The sequence below is a fragment of the Pseudophryne corroboree genome, chromosome 12 (genome assembly GCF_028390025.1).
Source record: "Pseudophryne corroboree isolate aPseCor3 chromosome 12, aPseCor3.hap2, whole genome shotgun sequence".
Classification (NCBI taxonomy): Eukaryota; Metazoa; Chordata; class Amphibia; order Anura; family Myobatrachidae; genus Pseudophryne; species Pseudophryne corroboree.
In genome coordinates, this window is record NC_086455.1 from 103,942,972 (window position 1) to 103,968,010 (window position 25,039).

At 47.7% G+C, this 25,039-nt stretch overlaps 1 protein-coding gene and 1 long non-coding RNA gene across 3 annotated transcripts in view; one reads left to right on the plus strand and one right to left on the minus strand.

Annotated features, from left to right (window-relative positions):
• Window positions 1-4,037: 4,037 nt before the first annotated feature.
• Window positions 4,038-25,039, plus strand: part of LOC134980847 (putative N-acetylated-alpha-linked acidic dipeptidase) — a 466,241-nt gene continuing 445,239 nt past the window's right edge. The window contains exon 1 of one of the 2 annotated variants that reach the window (XM_063947838.1): window positions 4,038-4,110. In XM_063947838.1, coding sequence (XP_063803908.1) covers window positions 4,108-4,110 — 3 coding nt within the window. In that variant the 5' untranslated portion in view covers window positions 4,038-4,107. Of the gene's footprint in view, window positions 4,111-23,475; window positions 23,730-25,039 lie in introns of those variants that run through there. The other variant, XM_063947839.1, reaches the window with a different exon arrangement.
• Window positions 5,433-23,831, minus strand: LOC134980848 (uncharacterized). Its single transcript, XR_010190478.1, has 3 exons — window positions 23,467-23,831; window positions 15,142-15,234; window positions 5,433-5,487 (listed from the first exon to the last, which is right to left on the minus strand). It is a non-coding gene; the product is annotated as an uncharacterized LOC134980848 (long non-coding RNA).

Genomic DNA, 25,039 nt, shown 5'->3' on the forward strand with positions numbered 1-25,039 from the left:
GCCGGAGGTAGAAAAACTCCCTCCACCTCCGGGCTTCCTAAAGCCTTCACCTGAGCCATGGTAGCCAGTGCTAGCCCTTTTGTATCGCACACTGCTGCCTCAGGGCTTCCGCTGTTTTCACCGATGGGCATGGGCTCTCTGATCTTCACCCGGTTGGTGGCAGCCTGTTTAAGCTCTTTTACAATGGCAGCCACTCTCTGGGACTTCCGACACCTTACCTGTTGTCATCTATCTTCTTTCTTCAGGAGCTCATCAGTGCTCCTTGCCAGCCACCTGGCTCTGGCTAATATAAGTCAGTGTCAGAGACACAACTATGACATGGCAAGCCGCAACTGGCTCATTGCTGCCTTTGCTGATTGGCCACCGACTTCTGAACTGTGATTGGCTCACCACTGGCACCAAATTCAAGATGAGGAACCTTGATTGGCGGGTCCTGCATCCTTGCAGATTCAAGTCCGCAGTCATTACGCATGTGGAGTGGTGGTGGAGATCCACAGCTGCCTCCACGGCTGCTGATGAACTCTGCTGCTATGTGGGCAGATTAGGACTGGACCAGACAAGGTCCAGGTCCCCAGCTCTTTCTGATGGAATAGCTGGAACCCACCACATAGGGCAAGGGCACATAGTAGCAGGGCCATTGACTACACAAGTACACTGGTTCTTGCTACATAGTGTACCTACTTTGCCTGGCGATCAGTATGAAAACGTAATGCGGCAGCCTTCCATCTGTTCCAGGTCCTCTTTTTACTAGCAGGGTTGGATTTGGCTCTATCAAAAGATGGCACCACACAGTGAAAACAAAGACTCTGGCACCAGTTCTAGCTTCCCAAATGTCACTGGGAAGATGATGCTGCAGTAGAGGGGAGGCCTGTTGATGGAGAGATTAAGGGGTATATGCAATTGCGGTCGAATTCCCGAAATTGTCGAATTTCGGGTATTTTTCGCCAAAAAAAAAAATTTGTCAATGCAATTCAGTGCTTTCCGTCAAAAAAACGGACTTTCAAAATTCGACTTTTTGAAATTCGACTTTTTGCAAATTCGACTTTTCTGCAATGATACAAGTGCTGCAATTCGACAAAAGCATATTCAATTCAAGTTTGGGAATTCGACAGCAGTGCTTTTAGACAGCAAATTCGTCATTTTCAATCCGCCACACTTTGGAGGGTGAAACCAATAAAAATAAATTAAAACATGTTTTTTTTGTGTTTTTTTTCGTGGTAATATCAGATCTATTTATATTAGAAGGGATTAGGTACTTGGTTTGTCTTTTTGGGAGGCACAAGTATAATTTATATATTTTTAAAAATAATATTTTTTTTTTTTTTTTTTAATAGATGGAATGGTGAAATCCCTGAAAAAAATGGCGTGGGGTCCCCCCTCCAAAGCATAACCAGCCTCGGGCTCTTCGAGCTGGTCCTGGTTCTAAAAATGCGGGAAAAAATTGACAGGGGATCCCCCGTATTTTTAAAACCAGCACCGGGCTCTGCGCCTGGTGCTGGTGCAAAAAATACGGGGGACAAAACGAGTAGGGGTCCCCCGTATTTTTTACACCAGCATCGGGCTCCACTAGCTGGACAGATAATGCCACAGCCGGGGGTCACTTTTATACAGCACCCTGCGGCCGTGGCATTAAATATCCAACTAGTCATCCCTGGCCGGGGTACCCTGGGGGAGTGGGGACCCCTTCAATCAAGGTGTCCCCCCCCCAGCCACCCAAGGGCCAGGGGTGAAGCCCGAGGCTGTCCCCCCCATCCAAGGGCTGCGGATGGGAGGCTGATAGCCTTGGTAAAATGTCAAGAATATTGTTTTTTCCAGAAGAACTACAAGTCCCAGCAAGCCTCCCCCGCAAGCTGGTACTTGGAGAACCACAAGTACCAGCATGCGGGAGAAAAACGGGCCCGCTGGTACCTGTAGTTCTACTGGGAAAAAAATACCCAAATAAAAACAGGACACACACACCGTGACAGTAAAACTTTATTTCATACGTCGACACACACATACTTACCTATGTTCACACGCCGACATCGGTCCTCTTCTCCAAGTAGAATCCACGGATACCTGAAAAGAAAAGATCAATATACTCACCTCAGCCAGGGTCCAGAGATAAATCCACGTACTTGTTAAAAAAAACAAACCGGACACCCGACCAAACGGACTGAAAGGGGTCCCATGCTTACACATGGGACCCCTTACCCCGAATGCAGAGAGACCTCTCAGAGTGACAGCTGTCACAGAAAGGTCTCTAAAGCCAATCAGGAAGCGCAAAGTTGCGCTCACCTGATTGGCTGTGTGCTGTCTGAACTCAGACAGCGCATCGCACAGCTACGTCCATTACTTTCAATGGTGGGAACTTAGCGGCTAGCGGTGAAGTCACCCGCCGGTCAGCGGCTGACCGCGGGTAACCCCCGCAGACGGCAAAGTTCTCACCATTGAAAGTAATGGAGAGGCTTTGCGATGCGCTGTCTGACAGCTCAGACAGCGCACAGCCAATCAGGTGAGCGCCACGGAAGTAGCGCTTCCTGATTGGCTGAAGGGACTTCAGTGACAGGAGTCACGTGGTGTCCCGGCATTCGGGGAAAGGGGTTTGATGTGAAAGCATGGGACCCCTTTCAGTCCGGTGGTACGAGTGTTCGTTTTTTTTTTTTAACAAGTACGTGGATGTATCTCTGGACGTGGATGTACCTCTGGACACTGGAAGGTGAGTATAATTTTTTTCACAGGTACCCTCGGATCGTCGGAGACCGTGGCAGTCGGCGTGTCAACATAGGTAAGTATGTGTGTGTCGGCAGTGTGTAATAAAGTTTTACTGTCACTGTGTCAGTGTACTGTTTTTATTTGGGTATTTTTTTTCCAGTAGAACTACAGGTACCAGCGGGCCCGTTTTTCTCCTGCATGCTGGTACTTGTGGTTCTCCAAGTACCAGCTTGCGGGGGAGGCTTGCTGGGACTTGTAGTACTGCTGGAAAAAACAATATTATTGTCATTTTTCTCAAGGCTATCAGCCTCCCATCCGCAGCCATTGGATGGGGGGGACAGCGTCGGGCTTCACCCCTGGCCCTTGGGTGGCTGGGGGGGGGGACCCCTTGATTGAAGGGGTCCCCACTCCCCCAGGGTACCCCGGCCAGGGGTGACTAGTTGGATATTTAATGCCACGGCCGCAGGGCACTGTATAAAAGTAACCCCCGGCTGTGGCATTATCTGTCCAGCTAGTGGAGCCCGGTGCTGGTTTTAAAAATACGGGGGATCCCTGCCCAATTTTTCCTCGCATTTTTAGAACCAGGACCAGCTCGAAGAGCCCGAGGCTGGTTATGCTTTGAAGGGGGGACCCCACGCCATTTTTTTTACGGGGTTTTTCCCGTTTTTTCCCGTTTTTTTAAATCGCGGCAAAATCCGGCAAATCGGCCATTTTTTGGCCGCGGGCCTGTCGAATCCGTTTTTCATTGAATATGGTGAATTCCGGCAGCCACCTGCCGGAATTCACCTGTCGAATTGTGTCGAATTAAAAAACGGCGATAATTTGCCGCGATTCGCAGTGAATTGCATATACCCCTAAATGTGGCGGATGGGGCCTGCTGCTTTGAGGGCATTAAAACACCCCTTTTAGAATGGCAATAAATTCAGGAAATGATGGCATTTGTAAATGACCCTACATAAATGTTAAACCAATGCTGTTACCATCTACCACTAAGAAACTGGGAAATATAGTAGCCATGTTCTAACGAGGGCATGGTGCTTCAGGCGTGAAAGAAATTGGTATGGCATATTGTGATATACAAACAATTTCTGATTCATGCATTACATGAAAGTAAATGTATCATCTGGCACATTCTCTTCTCACTAATCCACTTGAATCTATACACTCCCACTTAGTGCTATTTGTCTGTGCTATAATGTAGAGGCATTTCCTGAACTTTGGATATCAGTAAACCATTGAAAGTGACACTCAGGAAAATCCAAAACTTGATGATCAATTAGTAGGAGATTAGCAGAGTTAACATTACGAAGGGAAGAAGGAGCCTGGGACAAGCCTGCAGCAATTGGAAGCCTGAGCACACAGGAATTCATACAGCTGCTTGAGGAAAATACACTTGGTTTGAACCTGCGATAGATGGTAATTACTATTTACAACTGAATGTCTTTTTACTGTTGTAAACAAACAGGCATTATCATTTCTAGTGATTTAATTAGATTATTAGAGATGCTTTATTTCAGAGATGAAACATGTCAGGTTTTCAGGCTCACGACACTGTTAAATCCTACTTAGCCATTCACACTTCAGCCTGTCCAGATATTTTGAATATTTCATTCCATAAAATGTTTATTTTTGTTTTTGCCATATTATTAATTATGTACATCTTTGCCTGTAGCAGCAAAGACACACATCTACCGATCTCTGAAACAGGTCCATTAACACACTCCATAAGAGTCAATAATGGTTTGGCATGCAAAATCATGAATCAATAAGCTCTCCAGTTTTCTCAGAACTGTGGTACAGCAGAAGTGACTTGACAAACTTTACCTCTTTAGTATTGGTGCTAACCAACACACACACACACACACACACACACACACACACACACACACACACACACACACACACACACACACACACACACACACTTTGAGTGGTGATCCTGAAAGGGTGGTCAAAGTGGCAAGGGTAGGGAGTGTGGTGATGCAATTCACATCATCGTGGCTCTACTCTAGCCACTAGGGGGATTATTAAGAGGTAGCAGATTTTGCTAAATCTTACCAAAATCTGCAACCACTAAAATCACATGCTGGGGGCCACCCAGCTCAGGGCAAAGCCACCCAGCATGTGTGGCGCCACCCCACGATGCGATGGACATCACATCGCAAAAACCTCAAATAGAGGTTGACCCCTGCCTATGCAGCATGGCTGCATATTCAGGTGCAGCCCCGCCATGTTCCCAATCACAGGAAACGCAGGCGACGTCATTGGCCGGCCCTGAAAATGGCCATAACACGCCTACGTTTCCGTGACACCCCCCCCCACACACACACAGCGTTGCTGAGCCCGTACACCTGTTGTCTGTCAATCATGATGCGATCGCATCCTTCTGGGATGCGATTGCATAATGAATGGTTGCACACGCGCACTACAGTCGCTGCACGTGCACAGGCGGCCAGTAAGCGGCCTTTCTGAGATCCCATCTACTGCGACAGGGTCTGAATAAGGCCCTATATTGGGGAAGTTGGCTAGATAAGAAAGGGTGGCTTACTCACCTATTTAAATACAGTACTGTAAATGCTTTCTGTCATATTAAATTATTCAACATATAAGCTAACTGCAAGCTACACACACACCAGTTGCATCAACCTTTGATATTGTACACCTAGGCTGTAACTAAAAAAAATGTAACACAGTATTATATAGTCTTGGGTCAAATATAAATAATATCAGAGAACAGACCTGTACAGAGCTGTCATTTCTGAGAAGCATCGGAATGAACCCAATTTCCTTGGCCTGCAAAGTTTAGAAGAGTTAACCAGGGGCGATGAGAAGGAGGAAACCTAGTAACTGGCTGCGAGCCCTACTGAGGGCCTGGGACTATAAAGCCATGTCACCAAAATGATGTGGCCACGTACCCACATATACAGAGAGGTCCGGCATGGCCATGCAGCCACACCTTGCCCATGTCCCCCCTTAGTACAGGAGCCCACAATATCTCGTAGTGACCCTTGCATTAGCTTTTGGTAAACAAATAAATGGTGGGTTTCCTTGGGAACAGTCAGTAAGTACATAGCCCTCTAAGTGTCTGGGAAGTGTTGAAACATGTTAATTGACAGAGCGTTAAACCGAGGACAAAGTGCAACATTTGTCCATGTTATAACTAGTGATGTATTTCATCTACTGTGTGTAGACACTCAGAGGCATGGGTCTGCAAACTCGTCATTACCCCACACAGTGCATGTTTTGCAGGTCTCCTCACAGAATCACAAGTGAAATAATTAACTCCACCTGTGGACCTTTTAAAATGTGTCTGTGAGTAATTAATACACCTGTGCACCTGCTGGCTTACCTGCAAAACATGCACTGTGTGGGGTAATGAGGACCGAGTTTGCAGACCTATGCTCTAAGGCAGGCATTCCCAACCACGGTCCTCAAGGCACACCAACAGTGCAGGTTTTAGTGATATCCAGGCTGCAGCACAGATAGTTAAATCAAAATAACTGAGCTACTAATTAAGTCACCTGTGCTGAAGCCTGGATATCACTAAAACCTGCACTGTTGGTGTGTCTTGAGGACCGTGGTTGGGAATGCCTGCTCTAAGGAATGAAACTGATTCTGTAACTCACAGCTGGGCTGCTATCGCAACCATATGAATTAAACAGCCCACTTCTTCTCCTTTCCACCAGGGCTGTCACTCACAGGGTTCAGTTATACTTTTCCACAAGTCTTGTGGTCCTCTGGCACCTGTTATGAATTTGCCGTGTACTGAAAGTCTTCTGATTCAAAGACAAGCTGTGAATCAGAAGCAGTTTGCGACTAGGATCATAAGCACTGGCAGAGCCCTTAGCCATTATGGGCCCTTTACAATTATACCCCTCATACTACTTACTCACTGCAGTTTGAGCGCTTAATAATCTACTAACACTCAGAGGGTGTAAATATCAGTTAGCTTGCAAGTGTTACACTAGAGCAGGGGTGGGGAACCTCCGGCTCGTGTGCCGTATAAGGCCCGCAAAGTCGTTGGTTCCGGTCCACCCGCTTGTGTCAGTGAGACACGCCACCGCTCAGTCCGGCGGCAGCGTGTCTCAGCTGTCAGGGAGGAGAGCGCAGATACTATGTCCGGCGGCAGGTAAGATCTCAAACCAGCCGCCGATTCATGAGCCAATCAGAGCAGAGATCGCGGACCGGCAGCCAATCAGGAGCCGCCGCTGCCGGTCCACGAGCTCTGATTGGCTCACAAACCGGCGGCTGGTTTATCACTTTTTCAGGCTTAATAAATCTGCCCCATTACCTGCCCTGTTAGATGTGCTGCTTCTACTCTGTCACATCTAATTCAGTGATGTCAGCTGTGCTGTGGTGGATGAACAACAACAGGGCATCAACAATGGATGCCAACATAACATAACCCATTATTAAGCAATAACTATGTACACGTATTGCAGAAAGTCCGCACTTGGGACGGGCGCCCAGCATCCACTACGGACTACGAGAAATAGATTTACCGGTAAGTAAAATCTTATTTTCTCTGACGTCCTAGTGGATGCTGGGGACTCCGTAAGGACCATGGGGATTATACCAAAGCTCCCAAACGGGCGGGAGAGTGCAGATGACTCTGCAGCACCGAATGGGCAAACTCAAGGTCCTCCTCAGCCAGGGTATCAAACTTGTAGAATTTTGCAAATGTGTTTGAACCCGACCAAGTAGCAGCTCGTCAAAGCTGTAATGCCGAGACCCCTCGGGCAGCCGCCCAAGAAGAGCCCACCTTCCTTGTGGAATGGGCTTTCACTGATTTTGGATGCGGCAATCCAGCCGCAGAATGAGCCTGCTGAATCGTGTTACAGATCCAGCGGGCAACGGTTTGCTTTGAAGCAGGAGCACCCAACTTGTTGGGGGCATATAGGATAAACAGCGAGTCAGTTTTCCGGACTCCAGACGTTCGGGCTACATAAATCTTCAAAGCCCTGACTACATCTAGTAACCTGGAACCCTCCAAGTCACGAGTAGCCGCAGGCACTACAATAGGTTGGTTCAAATGAAAAGATAACACCACCTTTGGCAGAAATTGGGGATGAGTCCGCAATTCTGCCCTGTCCATATGAAAAACCAGATAGGGGCTTTTACATGACAAAGCCGCCAATTCTGACACACGCCTAGCCGAAGCTAATGCCAATAGCATGACCACCTTCCACGTGAGATACTTTAGCTCCACGGTCTTAAGTGGTTCAAACCAGTGGGATTTTAGGAAACCCAACACCACGTTGAGATCCCAAGGTGCCACAGGTGGCACAAAAGGGGGCTGAATATGCAGCACTCTCTTAACAAACGTCTGAACTTCAGGAAGAGACGCCAGTTCCTTTTGAAAGAAAATGGATAGGGCCGAAATCTGGACCTTTAAGGATCCCAACTTCAAGCCCATAGTCACTCCAGACTGTAGAAAGTGCAGAAATCTGCCCAGTTGGAATTCCTCTGTAGGGGCCTTCCTGGCCTCACACCAAGCAACATATTTTCGCCATATGCGGTGATAATGCTTTGCTGTCACGTCCTTCCTAGCCTTTATCAGCGTAGGAATAACTTCCTCCGGAATGCCTTTTTCTGCTAGGATCCGGCGTTCAACCGCCATGCCGTCAAACGCAGCCGCGGTAAGTCTTGGAACAGGCAGGGCCCCTGTTGCAACAGGTCCTGTCTGAGAGGCAGAGGCCATGGGTCCTCTGTGAGCATTTCTTGCCATTCCGGGTACCAAGGTCTTCTTGGCCAATCCGGAACAATGAGTATTGTTCTCACTCCTCTTCTTCTTACGATTCTCAGTACCTTGGGTATGAGAGGGAGAGGAGGGAACACACTGACCGACTGGAACACCCACGGTGTTACCAGGGCGTCCACAGCTATCGCCTGAGGGTCTCTTGACCTGGCGCAATACCATTGCAGCTTTTTGTTGAGATGGGACGCCATCATGTCTACCTGTGGCAGTTCCCATCGATCTGTAATCTGAATGAAGACTTCTTGATGAAGTCCCCACTCTCCCGGGTGGAGGTCGTGCCTGCTGAGGAAGTCTGCTTCCCAGTTGTCCACTCCCGGAATGAACACTGCTGACAGTGCTTGTACGTGATTCTCCGCCCACCGAAGAATCCTGGTGGCTTCCGCCATTGCGACTCTGCTTCTTGTGCCGCCCTGGCGGTTTACATGAGCCACTGCGGTGATGTTGTCTGACTGAATCAGCACCGGTTGGTTGCGAAGCAGGGGCTCCGCTTGACTCAGGGCGTTGAATATGGCCCTTAGTTCCAGGATATTTATGTGCAGACAAGTTTCCTGACTTGACTACAACCCTTGGGAGTTTCTTCCCTGAGTGACTGCCCCCCACCCTCGGAGGCTCGCATCCGTGGTCACCAGGACCCAGTCCTGTATGCCGAATCTGCGGCCCTCGAGAAGGTGAGCACTCTGTAGCCACCACAGAAGAGACACCCTGGCCCTGGGGGACAGGGTGATCAGCCGATGCATCTGAAGATGCGATCCGGACCATTTGTTCAACAGATCCCATTGAAAGATCCTCGCATGGAACCTGCTGAAGGGAATGGCTTCGTACGATGCCACCATCTTTCCCAGGACTCGCGTGCAGTGATGCACCGACACCTGTTTTGGTTTTAAGAGGTCTCTGACTAGAGTCACAAGCTCTTGAGCCTTCTCCGTCGGGAGAAACACCTTCTTCTGGTCTGTGTCCAGAATCATGCCCAGAAAGGGCAGACGCGTCGTAGGAATCAGCTGCGACTTTGGGATATTCAGAATCCAGCCATGTTGTTGCAACACTTCCTGTGAGTGCGCTACGCTGATCTGCAACTGCTCCCTCGACCTCGCCTTTATGAGGAGATCGTCCAAGTATGGGATAACTGTGACTCCTTGCTTTCTCAGGATCACCATCATTTCTGCCATTACCTTGGTAAATATTCTCGGTGCCGTGGACAGACCAAACGGCAACGTCTGGAATTGGTAATGACCGTCCTGTACCACAAATCTGAGGTACTCCTGATGAGGCGGATAAATGGGGACATGCAAGTAAGCATCCTTGATGTCCAGAGACACCATAAAATCCCCCTCTTCCAGGCTTGCAATGACCGCTCTGAGCGATTCCATTTTGAACTTGAATCTTTTCAGATAAATGTTCAGGGACTTTAAATTTAATATAGGTCTGACCGAACCGTCCGGTTTCGCTACCACAAACATTGTGGAATAGTATCCCTTCCCCTGTTGAGGAAGGGGAACCTTTACCACCACCTGCTGGAGAAATAGCTTGTGAATTGCCGCTACCACTACTTCCCTTTCTATGGGGGAAGCTGGCAGGGCCGATTTTAGGTAACGTTGAGGGGGCATCACCTCGAATTCCAGCTTGTATCCCTGAGACACAATCTGTATAGCCCAGGGATCCACCTGTGAGCGAACCCACTGGTGGCTGAAATGTCGGAGACGCGCCCCCACCGCTCCTGGCTCCACCCGTGGAGCCCCAGCGTCATGCGGTGGATTTAGTGGAAGCCGGGGAGGACTTCTGTTCCTGGGAACTAGCTGTAAGGTGCAGCTTTTTTCCTCTGCCCCTGCCTCTAGCAAGAAAGGAAGCACCTCTGACCTTCTTGCTTCTTTGTGCGCGAAAGGACTGCATTTGGTAATACGGTGCTTTCTTCGGTTGTGAGGGAATATATGGCAAAAAGTTTGACTTCCCAGCAGTAGCTGTGGAAACCAGGTCCGAGAGACCGTCCCCAAACAATTCCTCACCCTTGTAAGGTAACACCTCCATGTGTTTTTTGGAGTCGGCATCACTTGTCCACTGCCGAGTCCACAGGACCCTCCTGGCAGAAATTGACATTGCATTAATTCTAGAGCCCAGTAGGCAAATGTCCCTCTGGGCATCCCTCATATATAGGACAGTGTATTTTATATGCCCAAGGGTCAGCATAATGGTATCCCTGTCTAAGGTATCCATTTCCTCAGACAGATTATCTGTCCACGCTGCTACAGCACTACACATCCACGCCGACGCAATTGCCGGCCTCAGTAGAGTCCCTGAATGTGTATAAACAGATTTCAGGATACTTTCCTGCTTTCTATCTGCAGGATCCTATAGGGTGGCCGTATCCTGCGACGGCAGGGCCACCTTCTTAGATAAGCGTGTCAGAGCTTTATCTACCCTAGGGGAGGATTCCCAGCGCACCCTGTCCTCTGGCAGGAAAGGGTACGCCATAAGTAACCTTTTGGAAATCAGGACTTTCTTATCTGGGGAATCCCACGCTCTTTCACATAACTCATTTAACTCATGTGAAGGGGGAAAAGTCACCTCTTGCTTTTTCTCCCCATACATATAAACCCTCTTGTCAGGGATAGGGTTTACCTCTGATATGTGTAAAACATCCTTCATCGCTATAATCATGTAACGTATAGCTTTTGTCATTTTTGGTTGCAATGTTGCATCATCGTCGTCGACACTGGAGTCAGAATCCGTGTCGACATCTGTGTCAACCATTTTGGATAGTGGGCGCTTTTGAGACCCTGAGGGCCTCTGCGCTGTAGGATCAGGCATGGGTTGAGACCCTGACTGACCCGAGGTATCAGCTTTATCCAACCTTTTATGTAAGGAGTTTACATTATCATTTAACACCTTCCACATATCCATCCAATCAGGTGTCGGCACCGTCGACGGCGACACGTCAGTCAACTGCACTTGCTCTGCCTCCACATAGCCCTCTTCGTCAAACATGTCGACACACGCGTACCGACACACCACACACACAGGGGAAGCTCTAAATGAGGACAGGACCCCCACAAGGCCTTTTGGAGAGACAGAGAGAGAGTTTGCCAGCACACACCCCAGCGCTATATAACCCAGGGATTACACAGTAACTTAGTGTTTACCCAGTAGCTGCTGTATTATGATTTATGCGCCTAAATTTATGTGCCCCCCCCTCTCTTTTTTACCCTTCTACCGTGATTCTGTAGGGGAGAGCCTGTGGAGCTTCCTCTCAGCGGAGCTGTGGAAGGAAAATGGCGCTGGCGAGTGCTGAGGAAGAAGGCCCCGCCCCCTCAGCGGCGGGCTTCTGTCCCGCGATTTCTTGTAAAATAAATGGCGGGGGCTCATACATATAACAGTGTGCCACTGTTTATATGCAGCATTCGCCAGGAGGTAACAATTGCTGCCCAGGGCGTCCCCCCCCCCTGCGCCCTGCACCCTACAGTGACCGGAGTGTGTGGGTTAGTGTGGGCGCAATGGCGCACAGCTGCAGTGCTGTGCGCTACCTCATGTGAAGACAGGAGTCTTCTGCCGCCGATTTCGATGTCTTCTCCGCTTCTGCCGGCTTCTGTCTTCTGGCTCTGCGAGGGGGACGGCGGCGCGGCTCCGGGAACGGACGACAAGGGCAGGTCCTGTGTTCGATCCCTCTGGAGCTAATGGTGTCCAGTAGCCTAAGAAGCGCAACCTAGCCGCAATTAGTAGGTTTGCTTCTCTCCCCTCAGTCCCTCGTAGCAGAGAGTCTGTTGCCAGCAGAAGCTCTCTGAAAATAAAAAACCTAACTAAAATACTTTCTTATTAGCAAGCTCAGGAGAGCTCACTAAAAGCACCCAGCTCTGTCCTGGCACAGATTGTAACTGAGGTCTGGAGGAGGGGCATAGAGGGAGGAGCCAGTGCACACCAGATAGTACTAAATCTTTCTTTAGAGTGCCCAGTCTCCTGCGGAGCCCGCTATTCCCCATGGTCCTTACGGAGTCCCCAGCATCCACTACGACGTTAGAGAAAATGCTCTGTTCCTGGACTTTCCTGGTAATGTATGATTGCCATCACCTGTGGTGAGCTAGTTAATTGATAAGAAAGGTGTTTCACCACAGGTGATGGCAATCATACATTACCAGGAAAGTCCAGGAACAGAGCATTTTCTCCCTCATGGAGAGGGTCAGGTAGGCAAGTATGTTATAAATTGTGCATGCCTCCCAACATGTCCCATTCCAGGAGGGACAAAATGCTCTATACCTGGACTTCAGTTCCCACTCTACCTGGACTTCCTGTGTTCAACTATTTAATTGATAAGAAAGGTACTTCAAAACAGGTGATTGCAATCCTAAATTAAGAGGGAAGTCCAGGTAGAGATCATTTTGTCCCTCCTGGAATAGGTCATGTTGGAGGTATAGATTGTGTATATTAAACATACCTCCCAACATGACCCTCTCCAGGAGGGACACAATGCTCTGCTCCTGGACTTCTCTTAATTTATGATTGCTATCACCTGTGCTGAAACACCTTTCTTTTCCATTAACCTGTTAAAAACAGGTGCCGGCAATCATACATTAAGAGGAAAGTCCAGAAGCAGAGCATTGTGTCCCTCCTGGAGAGGGTCATGTTGGGAGGTATGTATTAAATCATACTTGCCTACCTGACCCTCTCCATGAGGGAGAAAATGCTCTGTTCCTGGACTTTCCTGGTAATGTCTGATTGCCATCACCTGTGGTGAGCTAGTTAATTGATAAGAAAGGTGTTTCACCACAGGTGATGGCAATCAGACATTACCAGGAAAGTCCAGGAACAGAGCATTTTCTCCCTCATGGAGAGGGTCAGGTAGGCAAGTATGTATTAAATTTAAACCAATGTTGGATATTAGTTTTAACTAATAGTTTAAATATGCCTGGGTACTGTTTATACAGTAGCTCTACCTAATTGAAAGACAGCTATTTTAGAAACTTTTCTTGTAGTGGAACAAAGATAACTTATCCTTAAAATACACATAGAAAAATAAAATAATTTATCTCTTCAGCCTCTGTACTACTTACACACTGAGACAGGACTCAGAACGCTCTGTGTGTTTCTCTATCTCTAGACCCAAATAGTTTAGTTGCATAACTGTTTACACATACCTCCCAACATGACCCTCTCCAGGGGGGACACAATACTCTGCTTCTGGACTTTTCTCTTAATGATAGTACCTGTGTTGAACAGGTTTGTGGATAAGAAAGGTGTTTCATCACAGGTGATGGCAATCATAAATTAAGAGAAAAGTCCAGAAGCAGAGCATTCTGTCCCTCCTGGAGAGGGTCATGTTGGGAGGTATGGTTTACACAGGACTCAGGCACCCAGGTGGGGAGGAGGAGAAGCTGGGATTCTTGTGTCCCTTACAGCCCTCTCCAACCTCCTATCTCTTCTCTGGTCAGAAAGCTCTGTCGGTAGCTCATGAAACATGATAATCCTGTGTCTCTGCCTGTACTGCATACTATCTGCTCGCATTCTGGCTGCTGGTTCTGCTGCTGCTTAAGAGGGAAAGCTAGTGATGTCAGTGTGCTCTGGCCGGGGGGCCCCCTAACAAAGGGGGGCCCGGGTTACAGTATGCTCTGCATCCCCCATTAATCTGACTATGTGCCTCCCCTGCAGTGCACATGTTTTTGCCCATCTGCTAACAAAATTGCTGCTACGATCAGGTCTCATTTAGGTCCACTATCTCCCCCCAAAAAATCCCAATAAACTAATTACCTAATTAGACTAATATTTTGTAGAACATTTTTGAAAATGTTGCCATTATATAATGGTCTAATGTGATGTTATCAGATAGTGGGGGTGATTCAGACCTGATCGCACACTAGCTTTTTTTGCTGCACTGCGATCAGGTCAGAACTGCGCATGCATATGCACCGCAGTGCGCAGGCGCATCGCTCGGGCACAAAGCGGATCGTTGCTGTGCAATGGGTTTTACGAAGAATCCATTCGCACAGCCGATCGCAAGGAGATTGACAGAAAGAAGGCATTTATGGGTGTCAACTGACCATTTTCTGGGAGTGGTTGGAAAAATGCAGGCGTGTCCAAGCGTTTGCAGGACGGGTGTCTGACGTCAATTCCGGTCCCGGACAGGCTGAAGTGATCGCAACGGCTGAGTGAGTCCTGGGCTACTCAGAAACTGCAAAATATCTTTTTGTACTGCTTGGCTACACATGCATTCGCCACACTTGCACAGCTAAAATATACTCCCCTGTAGGCGGCGACTATCTGTTCGCAGCACTGCAAAAAAATGCTAGCGAGCGATCAGGTCTGAATTAGGCCCTTTGTACATTGTACATTACATTCTACAGAATATATGCCAAATTTTCTTTGTTAATATCGAGTCTTGTATGGTTACAATGTTTATTTCCAGTTCTAAAGCACTGTGCAGTATGATCATACTATATAAATGGCTGGTTAATATACAGAGCTTAATGTCCAACTACTTTACAATGACTGTATTAATGTGTAAACCAGTTAATTAGTAAACTTGTAGACAGATTGGATACACCATATATGCAATGCAGAAAGTTTCAAGTGTTAGTTATTATCTTTGGTATTCATTTGCAACAAAGTATTACATAATAATGGCTTAGTAGTATTTATTCACTTGGAGCAGTCTTTTCCTCTTACAAAATTCATCTATCTTTAACTATAAGACTCATAATAATACTTACAATTACAGTAAATTTCTGTGTCAAGCAGAGTATGCAAATTGCTATTGTGCATCCATCCCAAACATCTGCACAGGCCTCATAAAAAAAAGGTTGCTGCATATTGAAGGAAGGAGAAATGCATTAGACTGATAATATTGCTATGGGACCCCACACTCCAAGGTGGTTAAACAGTGAGACTCTGACAGAGATCAATGCAGGTGTAAGAAACACACCACTAAACCCCCTGATAAGCTGATCTGTTATAGGGGGTAATTCAGACCTGATTGTAGATGTGCTAAATTTAGATCAGTTTCTCTGACATGCGGGAGGACACCCAGCACAGGGCCAGTCCACCCTGCATGTCAGGCTCTAACCCCTCCCCCTTCCTGCTCAGGTACAAAAGCATTGCACGGCAGCGATGCTTGTGTACCTGACAGGATCTGTGCTGGCAGGGGCTATCTGCCATGTCCCGGGACGCGTGATGTAATTCAGCCGCCACGGCCCACCCCCCAATGGTCCAGACACGCCTCAGTTGTCCGGACCGCGCCCGCCAGTGGCGGTCTAACACCGTTGGCACAACACCTCCCACCTCGCGACCGACTTCTCCTCAGCAGCGTTCAGCGCCATTTTCCTGCCTGCACAGCACTGTCCAGGAAGAGCATGTCCCTCCAAAGCAACTCCAGCTATCTCTCATGGTACCAGGGGGTTGTAGAAGGGAGGGGGAGGCTGCAAAACGACTCAGCGCTAATAGGGGGTCTCCCTTTATATTAAAAGCGCTGTGTGTGGGTTGGCTCCAATCTCTGTGTCTCTCTTGCCATTCTTGGGGGTGAAACTCTGTCTGTCCTCCCCTGTGTGTGTGTGGAGTGTCTGTGGTCTCCATTAAGCAATGTCCAGGGATTCTGTGTCATATGCTGCAGAGGATATGTCCTCTAAGGATGATCCCATTCCATGTAATCATGATTGCACTGGTTTAGCACAGATTCCAGCAAGGGAGCCTGAGTGGTTATCCTCTATCAAATCTATGATTTCTCAGATTTCAAATAGGGTTGCACAAAATGAATCTGCAACTCAGGTTTTACAGAACTCTATGGCAGTCTGGCCCAGTTCTGGTACATCAGGGCTCCCCGCTGTATATTCACATAAACGTGCTCTTGCACAGATCATGCAGGATGATACTGATACCAATTCTGACACTGCAGACGGTGACAGGGATGTGTTGCGGAGGGCAGCATCTCCTGCAAAAGGGGTGCAGTTGATGATAGAGGCTATTAGGGATGTGTTGAATATTGCTGATACAACACCCGAGCAGGTTTTAGGATGCTTACTTCACTGAAAATAAGAAAGCCTTCCCTGCATCAAAGGAATTAAATGCTATTTTTGAAAAGGCTTGGGAAAACCCGGATAAAAAATTCCAGATACCTAAAAGTGTTCTGGTAGCGTTTCCTTTCCCGGTAGAGGATAGGAAAAAATGGGAATACCCGCCTATTGTTTACGCATCAGTATCCAGACTCTCAAAAAAGGTGGTTTTACCTGTTCCAGGATCTACCACCTTGAAAGAGGCGGCTGATCATAAAATTGATAATACGCTCAAATCCATGTACACGGCTTCTGGGGCAATACTGCGCCCCACTATTGCCAGTGCTTGGATTGCCAAAGCTATAGTAAAGAGGTCAGGAACATTACTTCAGGATTTGGATACTATGAAAAAATGTGATGTTGAATTGTTTTTACGTAACATTCAGGATTCGGCAGGATTTCTGGTAGAATCCATGAAAGACCTGGGTTCCATGGCTGCAGGAATTTCTTCCATGTCAGTATCAGCTCATCCAGGACTGTGGTTGCGCCAGTGGTCTGCCGACGCGGAATCCAGGAGAAGTGTGGAGACCCTACCCTACACAGGTCAGGCTCTCTTTGGGGAAGTGTTAGATGTGTGGATCTCCACGGCTACGGCTGGTAAGTCACCCTTTCTTCCCTCAGCTACACCTGCTCCGAAGAAACCCTTTTCTGCAGTTACATGACAGCTCTTTCCGTCTACCAAGCCCAGAAAGGCCAAGCAGTCCAACACCTTCTTTCGGGGAGGTCGGCCCAAGTTCAAGAAACCTGCGGCTGCAGGTTCCCGGGAACAGAAACCTGCTTCAGGTACACCGAAGTCCTCGGTGGACTGCACGCCACGGAGGTGGGGCCGGTGGGAGCGAGACTCAGACATTTCAGTCATGTCTGGGTGTCCTCCGGCCTGGACCCCTGGGTGCAAGATATTGTGTCCCAGGGGTACAGGCTGAAATTTTAAAATCTCCCTCCTCACCGATTTTTCAGATCAGGCTTGCCAGCTCTGCTGGCAGACAGGACTGTCCTGCAAGAAGCTGTCCAGAAGTTGGTGGAGGCATAGATCATTGTGCCAGTACCGCCTCATATTCAAAACAAGGGTTACTATTCGAACCTTTTCGTGGTACCAAAACCGGATGGTTCGGTCAGGCCCATTTTGAACTTAAAATCACTGAACCCCTTTCTGAGGGAGTTCAAGTTCAAAATGGAGTCTCTAAGGGCAGTGATATCAGATCTGGAGGAGGGGGAATTCCTAGTATCACTGGATATCAAAGATGCGTACCTCCACTTTCCGATTTGGCTGCAGCATCAAGCTTACTTTGATTCACATTGTTAGACTGTCACTTTCAGTTTTAGGCCCTCCCATTTGGCCTCTCCACAGCACCAAGGGTATTCACCAAGGTGGTGGCGGAAATTATGATTCTCCTCCGCAGACAGGGGGTGAACATATTTCCGTATCTGGACAATCTATTGATAAAGGCATCATCCAAGGAGAAGCTGTTATGGTCCATAGCACTCACAACCCAGCTTCTCAGGGAACATGGTTGGATCCTGAATCTTCCAAAATCACATTTGGAACCAACCAGGAGGTTGTCCTTTCTGGGAATGATCCACGATGGAGGTGCAGAGGGTGTTTCTCCCAGAGGAAAAGGCGTTGGTGATTCAAACGATGGTCCGGGATGTCCTGAAGCCAGCCCGGATGTCAGTTTATCAGTGCATTCACCTTCTGGGGAAGATGGTGGCCTCTTACAAGGCTCTGCAGTATGGGAGGTTTCACGCTCGGTCCTTCCAACTGGATCTCCTGGTCAAGTGGTCGGGATCCCATCTACACATGCACCAGAGAATATGTCTGTTGCCAAAGGCCAGGATTTCACTCCTCTGGTGGCTGCAATTACCTCACCTTCTGGAGGGCCGCAGGTTCGGGATTCAGGACTGGATCCTTCTAACCACGGATGCAAGTCTCCGGTGCTGGGGTGCAGTCACTCAAGGGGTAACCTTCCAAGGAAGGTGGTCAAGTCTGGAAGCCGGCCTGCCGATAAACATTCTGGAATTAAGAGCCATCTACAATGGTCTTCTCCAAGCGGCCCATCTTCTGAGAAACTGGGCCATTCAAGTGCAGTCGGACAATGTGATAACAGTGGCTTACATAAACCGACAGGGCGGAACGAATAGCAGAGCTGCAATGGCAGAGGTAATAAGAATCATCCTCTGGGCAGAAAAGCACGCGTTGGTGTTGTCAGCAATCTTCATTATGGGAGTAGACAACTGGGAAGCGGACTTTCGCAGCAGACTCGATCTCCATCTAGGGGAGTGGGGTCTCCATCCTGAGGTGTTCAAGGAGGTAACAGATCTTTGGGGCGTACCCCAGATCGTCATGATGGCCTTTCATCTCAACAAGTAGCTTCAGCGGTATTGTTCCAGGTCGAGGGACCCGCAAGCAGTGGCGGTGGATGCCCTAGTGACTCCATGGTTGTTCCAGCCAGTGTACGTGTTTCCTCCACTTCCACTCATCCAAAGTGTTCTAAAACTCATAAGGAGAACAAGGGTTCAAGCGATCCTCATTGCTTCAGACTGGCCAAGAAGGGCTTGGTACGTGGATCTTCTGGATCTACTGCAAGAAGAGCTGAGGCCTCTTCCTCTTCGGGAGAACCTGCTGCAGCAGGGGCCATTTGCCCATCGAGACTTACCGCGGCTACGTTTGATGGCATGGAGGTTGAACGGCTGATACTAGCTCGAAAGGGCATCCAAACAAGGTTATTCCTACTCTGATACAGGAAGGTTGAGGGGAGAAGAAATAAGAAACTGTATGGTTGACGCACTAGAAAAGAATGCTTTATTTTAAAACGTAACCTTTATTAGATATGTATTAAATTATGATACAGGCTAGGGAAGGAGTAACATCTAAACATTACCATTGAATTTGGAAAAAATATGTATCTTGGTGTGAGTCCAAGAAATTTCCTGCAGTGGAGCTTCAACTGGAACGGTTTCTCCTCTTCCTACAAGCCATTGTGGATATGGGTCTGAAGTTGGGATCTGTGAGGGTCCAGATTTTGGCCCTATCCATTTTCTTCCAGAAACAATTGGCTGCCCTCCCTGAGGTTCAGACCTTTTTGAAGGGAGTTCTGCACATCCAACCTCCCTTTGTACCGCATACGGCACCTTGGGACCTTAACGTGGTGTTGCAGTTCCTCCAATCGGACTGGTTCGAGACTCTACAGGAGGTTGAGGTCAAATTTCTTACATGGAAGGCTGTCACATTGTTGGCCTTAGCTTCTGCTAGACGTGTGTCAGAGTTGGGGGCTTCGTCCTGTGAAAGCCCATACTTGATCTTCCACGAAGATAGGACTGAACTCCGGACACGTCAGCAGCTTCTTCTGAAGGTTGTGTCGGCATTTCATATCAACCAACCTATTGTGGTGCCAGTGGCTAAAAAACTCCTCAATTTCATCAAAGTCCTTGGATGTTGTAAGGGCTCTGAAAATCTCTGTGAGGAGGACTGCTTGTCACAAAAAATTGGACTCTCTGTTTGTCCTGTATGATCCCAAGAAAATTGGGTGTCCTGCTTCTAAGCAGACGATCTCTCGCTGGATCAGGTTCACTATCCAGCATCCGAATTCTATTGCAGGCTTGCCGTGTCCTACGTCTGTCAAGGCCCACTCTACTTGTAAGGTGGGATCTTCCTGGGCAGCTGCTCGGGATGTCTCGGCGTTACAACTTTACCGAGCTGCAACTTGGTCTGGGTCGAACACGTTTGCAAAGTTCTACAAGTTCGATACTCTGGCCTCTGATGATCTTAAGTTCAGTCAATCAGTTCTGCAGGAGCCTCCGCGCTCTCTCTCCCATTCTGGGAGCTTTGGTACATCCCCATGGTACTAATGTGGACCCCAGCATCCTCTAGGACGTAAGAGAAAATAGGATTTTGGTAACCTACCGGTAAATCCTTTTCTCGTAGTCCGTAGAGCAGGCATTCCCAACCACGGTCCTCAAGGCACACCAGCAGTGCAGGTTTTAGTGATATCCAGGCTTCAGCACAGATGCTTAAATCAAAATAACTCAGGTACTAATTAAGTCACCTGTGTTCAAGCCTGGATATCACTAAAACCAGGCCTGTTAGTGTGCCTTGAGGACCGAGGTTGGGAAACACTGCCGTAGAGGATGCTTGGCACCCGCCCAGCGCTTTGTTTTCCTGCTTTCATTATTTGGTTCAGTACAACTTCGTTTTAGTTGAGTAGTGCCTTGTTACTTGGTAAGTAATGTTTCAGCGGTTGCTGAGTTTGTGCCTTATATGTGTGAGCTGGTGTGAATCTCGCCACTATCTGTGTTAAATCCTTCTCTCGAAGATGTCCGTCTCCTAGGGTACAGTTTCTAGACTGAGTCTGGTAGGAGGGGCATAGAGGGAGGAGCCAGCCCACCCTCTCAAACTCTTAAAGTGCCAATGGCTCCTGGTGGACCTGTCTATACCCATGGTACTAATGTGAACCCCAGCATCCTCTACGGACTACGAAAAAAAGGATTTACCGGTTGGTAACCAAAATCCTATTTTATTGTTGATAGAGACATAGAAAGTTAATGCTCCCACACACTTGCAAATGGCGAGCGACAGCAGGGGAGGGGGGGGGGGGGTGTCAGGACAAATGATCTCTGGGTGCGCACATTGCATCATTGACACGCCCACACATTGACCGTTTTAATGATGTGTTGTTCTGATTGGTCGGAGACACCCACATCATTTAAAAAAATCTATCCATGTAAAATCTATCCTTTAGAGACATATGTAAAAATAAACATTACTAATAAATAAATAACATTCTGTGTTAGATCTGATATATCCCTGCGCTGTTACGCTATACACTGCTGTGGATTAATGCTGAATAAGTATCATTAACCATTTTGCATATACTCCTGAGTAAAAAACATTGAAATGTGTTGAGCCTCAGAAAGAAACGGCTGCTATAAGGACACCATTATCCGAACCGGTGTAAACATTGACAGCACACCTTAATCCCAGACCCACTGTTTGCCTGCATACTCGCAGTGAGGGAAAACTTGCCAGCAGGGATCAGATGGTTTGCATGGACTGAGTAACAACTCTCTTATCTTGCTGGGTAATACACGGGATTACTGGAATTCTAGCTAATCTGCATTCAGTGACTGTGTCTTTAAGATTCAAAGGCTATATAGTATATACCATCTTTATCTTAAGTGCACTACGTGAGTGGAAATTGTCCTTTTTAATTATCCATAATAGACCGGTCTATGGACATTACATTACTAACCAGCTGATCTAGGACATGTGTTATGTATTTGTGATTTTAAAATGTTCTTATGTTAGCTTTTAATAGTTTATTAAACAATTAATTTAGTTTTACCAAACCGCATTGTTTATAGAAGTTATTTTTTATTGATTGTGGTAGAGGGACCCATAGTGCTGTTCATCTTTGCCATATTTTATACTATATTTCATACAGGAGCTTAACATTCTTCTTTTTGAATAGCTGCTAGTAATAGTGACAAGTGGGAATTTGTTGTTTAGAATCATTAGCCATTTTATCAACATAATAATGCATATATCTGCCCATGAGTGGTTTGGTACCTTAAGATAAATCACTATGTTACAAATCAATGTTGTAACCATAGAATTACTTACAAACCAGTGGTGCAAGTATAAATATTTTCCTAGTGGTACTGAGATGCTCATGCCGCAGGCGCACGCTTAAAAATGGGCAAATTCAGGTGTCAGGTGGAGGCGTGGTAATATACTGCTAGGGGGAGTGGCTACATGACACTAGGGGCGTGGTCACACGGAAAATTTAGGGGGTCATTCCGACCCGTTCGCACGCAGCAGTTATTCGCTGCGGTGCGAACGGGTCTGGAATGCGCATACGCGACATGCGCATTGCGCACGCGTTTCGTTGCCCGCTACAACGCTGGTTACGAAGAAAGCGGTTGCAGCGGCGCCCGCAAGACGTTTGACAGAAGGAAGGCGTTTTGGGGCATCACCTGTCCGTTGGCGGCCGTTTTCGGGGAGTGGTAAGGAAAACGCAGGCGTGTTCAGGAGAACGGAGGGCTAATGTCTGACGTCAAAGCCGGCCCCATCATGACTGAGATCGTTGCACAGGGTAAGTATGTCCAGGGCTGGTCTTCTTTTACACAAAACTTTTTTAGCTAAGCAGGTCTGCACAATCGATTGCAGCCCTGCTAAGCTAAAATACACTCCCCCATAGGCGTGGACTATTGATCGCAGCAGCAGCTAAAAGTTGCTGGCTGCGATCAACTCGGAATGACCACCTTAGTCCTCTCACTTTGGGGCTACTTTAATAAAGTACAACATTGACACAAGCACACAGGGTGCAAGACGGCCCTTGTAATCAGGGCAGGGCGCATATTCACAGTTTAAAAAAAAAGGCAAGGAACGCTATTGTCTGACAGGTGATGGGCAGTGACAGGAGATGGCACCCTTATAGCCTGGCGTCATACGCGACGGTGTAATTCGCATAATGGGCCGGCCGGCCGGCCCAGGGCATATATTATGTGCTTCCATGACGCAGACATCCCCTGTGCCTCTGGACTACAGTGACCAGGATAGCAGCACATGACGTGACACTGGTAATTGCTGAATGATGCAGCATCATGGAACTTCTTAGATCTCTTTCTTATTCACGGTATCAAATATATTTGCAATTTAAAAATAATCACCAAGGTGTAATGCGTGTTTCACTCTGTCTGTGTATATGAGACTGTGCTGCAGCACATACACAGGGCGGGATAGGCTCAGCATTTCTAACTCTGAAAACTATTCAAATGAATAGAAGACAGAGGCATTTATTACAGACTGTGTTTAATAAATGCCCCGGTGTCTCCTATTTATTTGAATAGTTTTCAGAGTTAGAAATGCAGAGCCTACCCTGCCCTGTGTATGTGCTGCAGCGCAGCCTCAGATACACAGAGTGATACACACACTCATTGCATGGTGCACCTTGCTTGTGAGGAGTAGGGGACCAGACCATTTTAATTACTCACCCCCAGGCCGCTGTCACTGTTTTATACCAGCACATGGAGAATGTTGCTTGCTGCAGCGCCCACCTGCTGGAAAGGGAGAGAGGCTGGGGAAACCAAAAAGCAGAGAGAAGCCCCAATGCCATCCAGCCTCCAGGGTCCCCAGCTCGCCAGGCACGCCAGCAATGGGAGTGTGATTACATCATCATCATCACACTTCCCGCGGCGTGGAAGATAGAGGAGGTTCCGCATGTGCCAGTGCCGCCGAGCAAGCCCGGAAGTTAGAGGTGCGGCCGCAGTTTGACATTAATAGCCGCTAACGGTGGCTATAGTGTGGGCGGGGATACGGTGTACCGGCCACCAGTTTCTGAACGGTACGCCATACCCGACCATACCGCCACACTTGCAGGGCTGCTGCAAACACAACATCTAGTATTTGCTGTAATAAAATAGTTTTTGAGCAACAAGATTGATTTTAGTGTTATCAAAATGAGCTTGGTAAACAAAATAAACCAAATATATTTTCTGCCACATAATAAACTGTGTGGGCTATAAAGCAGCCTGGCACCCAAAAAAGATATATTTGCTGCAAACTTGATTTAAAGACAGAAAATCCATTCTTTTTAACAAAAATAAAGTGCCGGATGTAATGCAGTGCAAGATGGCCAGAGCTCCGAGATTCCAGCCGAACCCGTACATTTTTTTATAGCAGTAATCATTTACAAGGCAGGAGTTTTGCCAAGTAAATTATTGCGACTTTAAAAAAACGTACAAGTTTGGATGGAATCTCGACGCTCTGGCCCTCTTGCACTGCCTCAGATCTGGCCCAAAATTTGGATTATGCATACCACCCAACATTCTCCATGTTCAAGTAAGGACACTTGAAGAGGGTAGTGGCCTCAAAGAAATGGGGCGTGGCTTTGTGGGAATGCCGCAATCGTGAGTCACACCTGGTTTTCACCACTATGGGGGCATGACTAGTGCTCTGTGATCTGCTGCCTGTGCCCCCAGCCATTTTCTCTCTTCCGTGATTAGACGCTATTAGAGCACCAACTTAATGAGTGACAGGAGCCTCCCAATTGCCATCCCCCCCACGGGACACTGCGGCCCGTGGGTGGGGTAGCGGGGGAAAAATGAGACTGTCCCGCAAAATTTGAATAGTTGGGAGGTATGGATTATGTGCTACACATAATAATTTTGGTACCAGAGATGCATAATACTGTATGTTAACTCTTTATAAATAAAAGATAATGCAAGTGCTGTTCTGCAATATGAAGCTGTAAAAACATTTTTTCAAAAGCAAGTCCCATACCATCTACTGTTGCAGAGATTGATCTACACACTAAGGCCATTATCTCTTCAGGCTGTCACGATCCGGGTATCTGGACGCCATTACCTGCCGTTTAGGTGTCTTCTGAGACTGGCCCAGCGTTCCAAGTCCGGATCTCATCTGTGTCAACACTCTGCACATCCCTCCTGTCATTCTGAGACACTACCACAGCGGCGCCATGTTTGAATCCAACATGGCGTCTCCCGTCCTCCGCGGCCTCCGCCGCCGTTACTGTGTTATTGTTGCAGGTTCTCAGAATCGTGTATC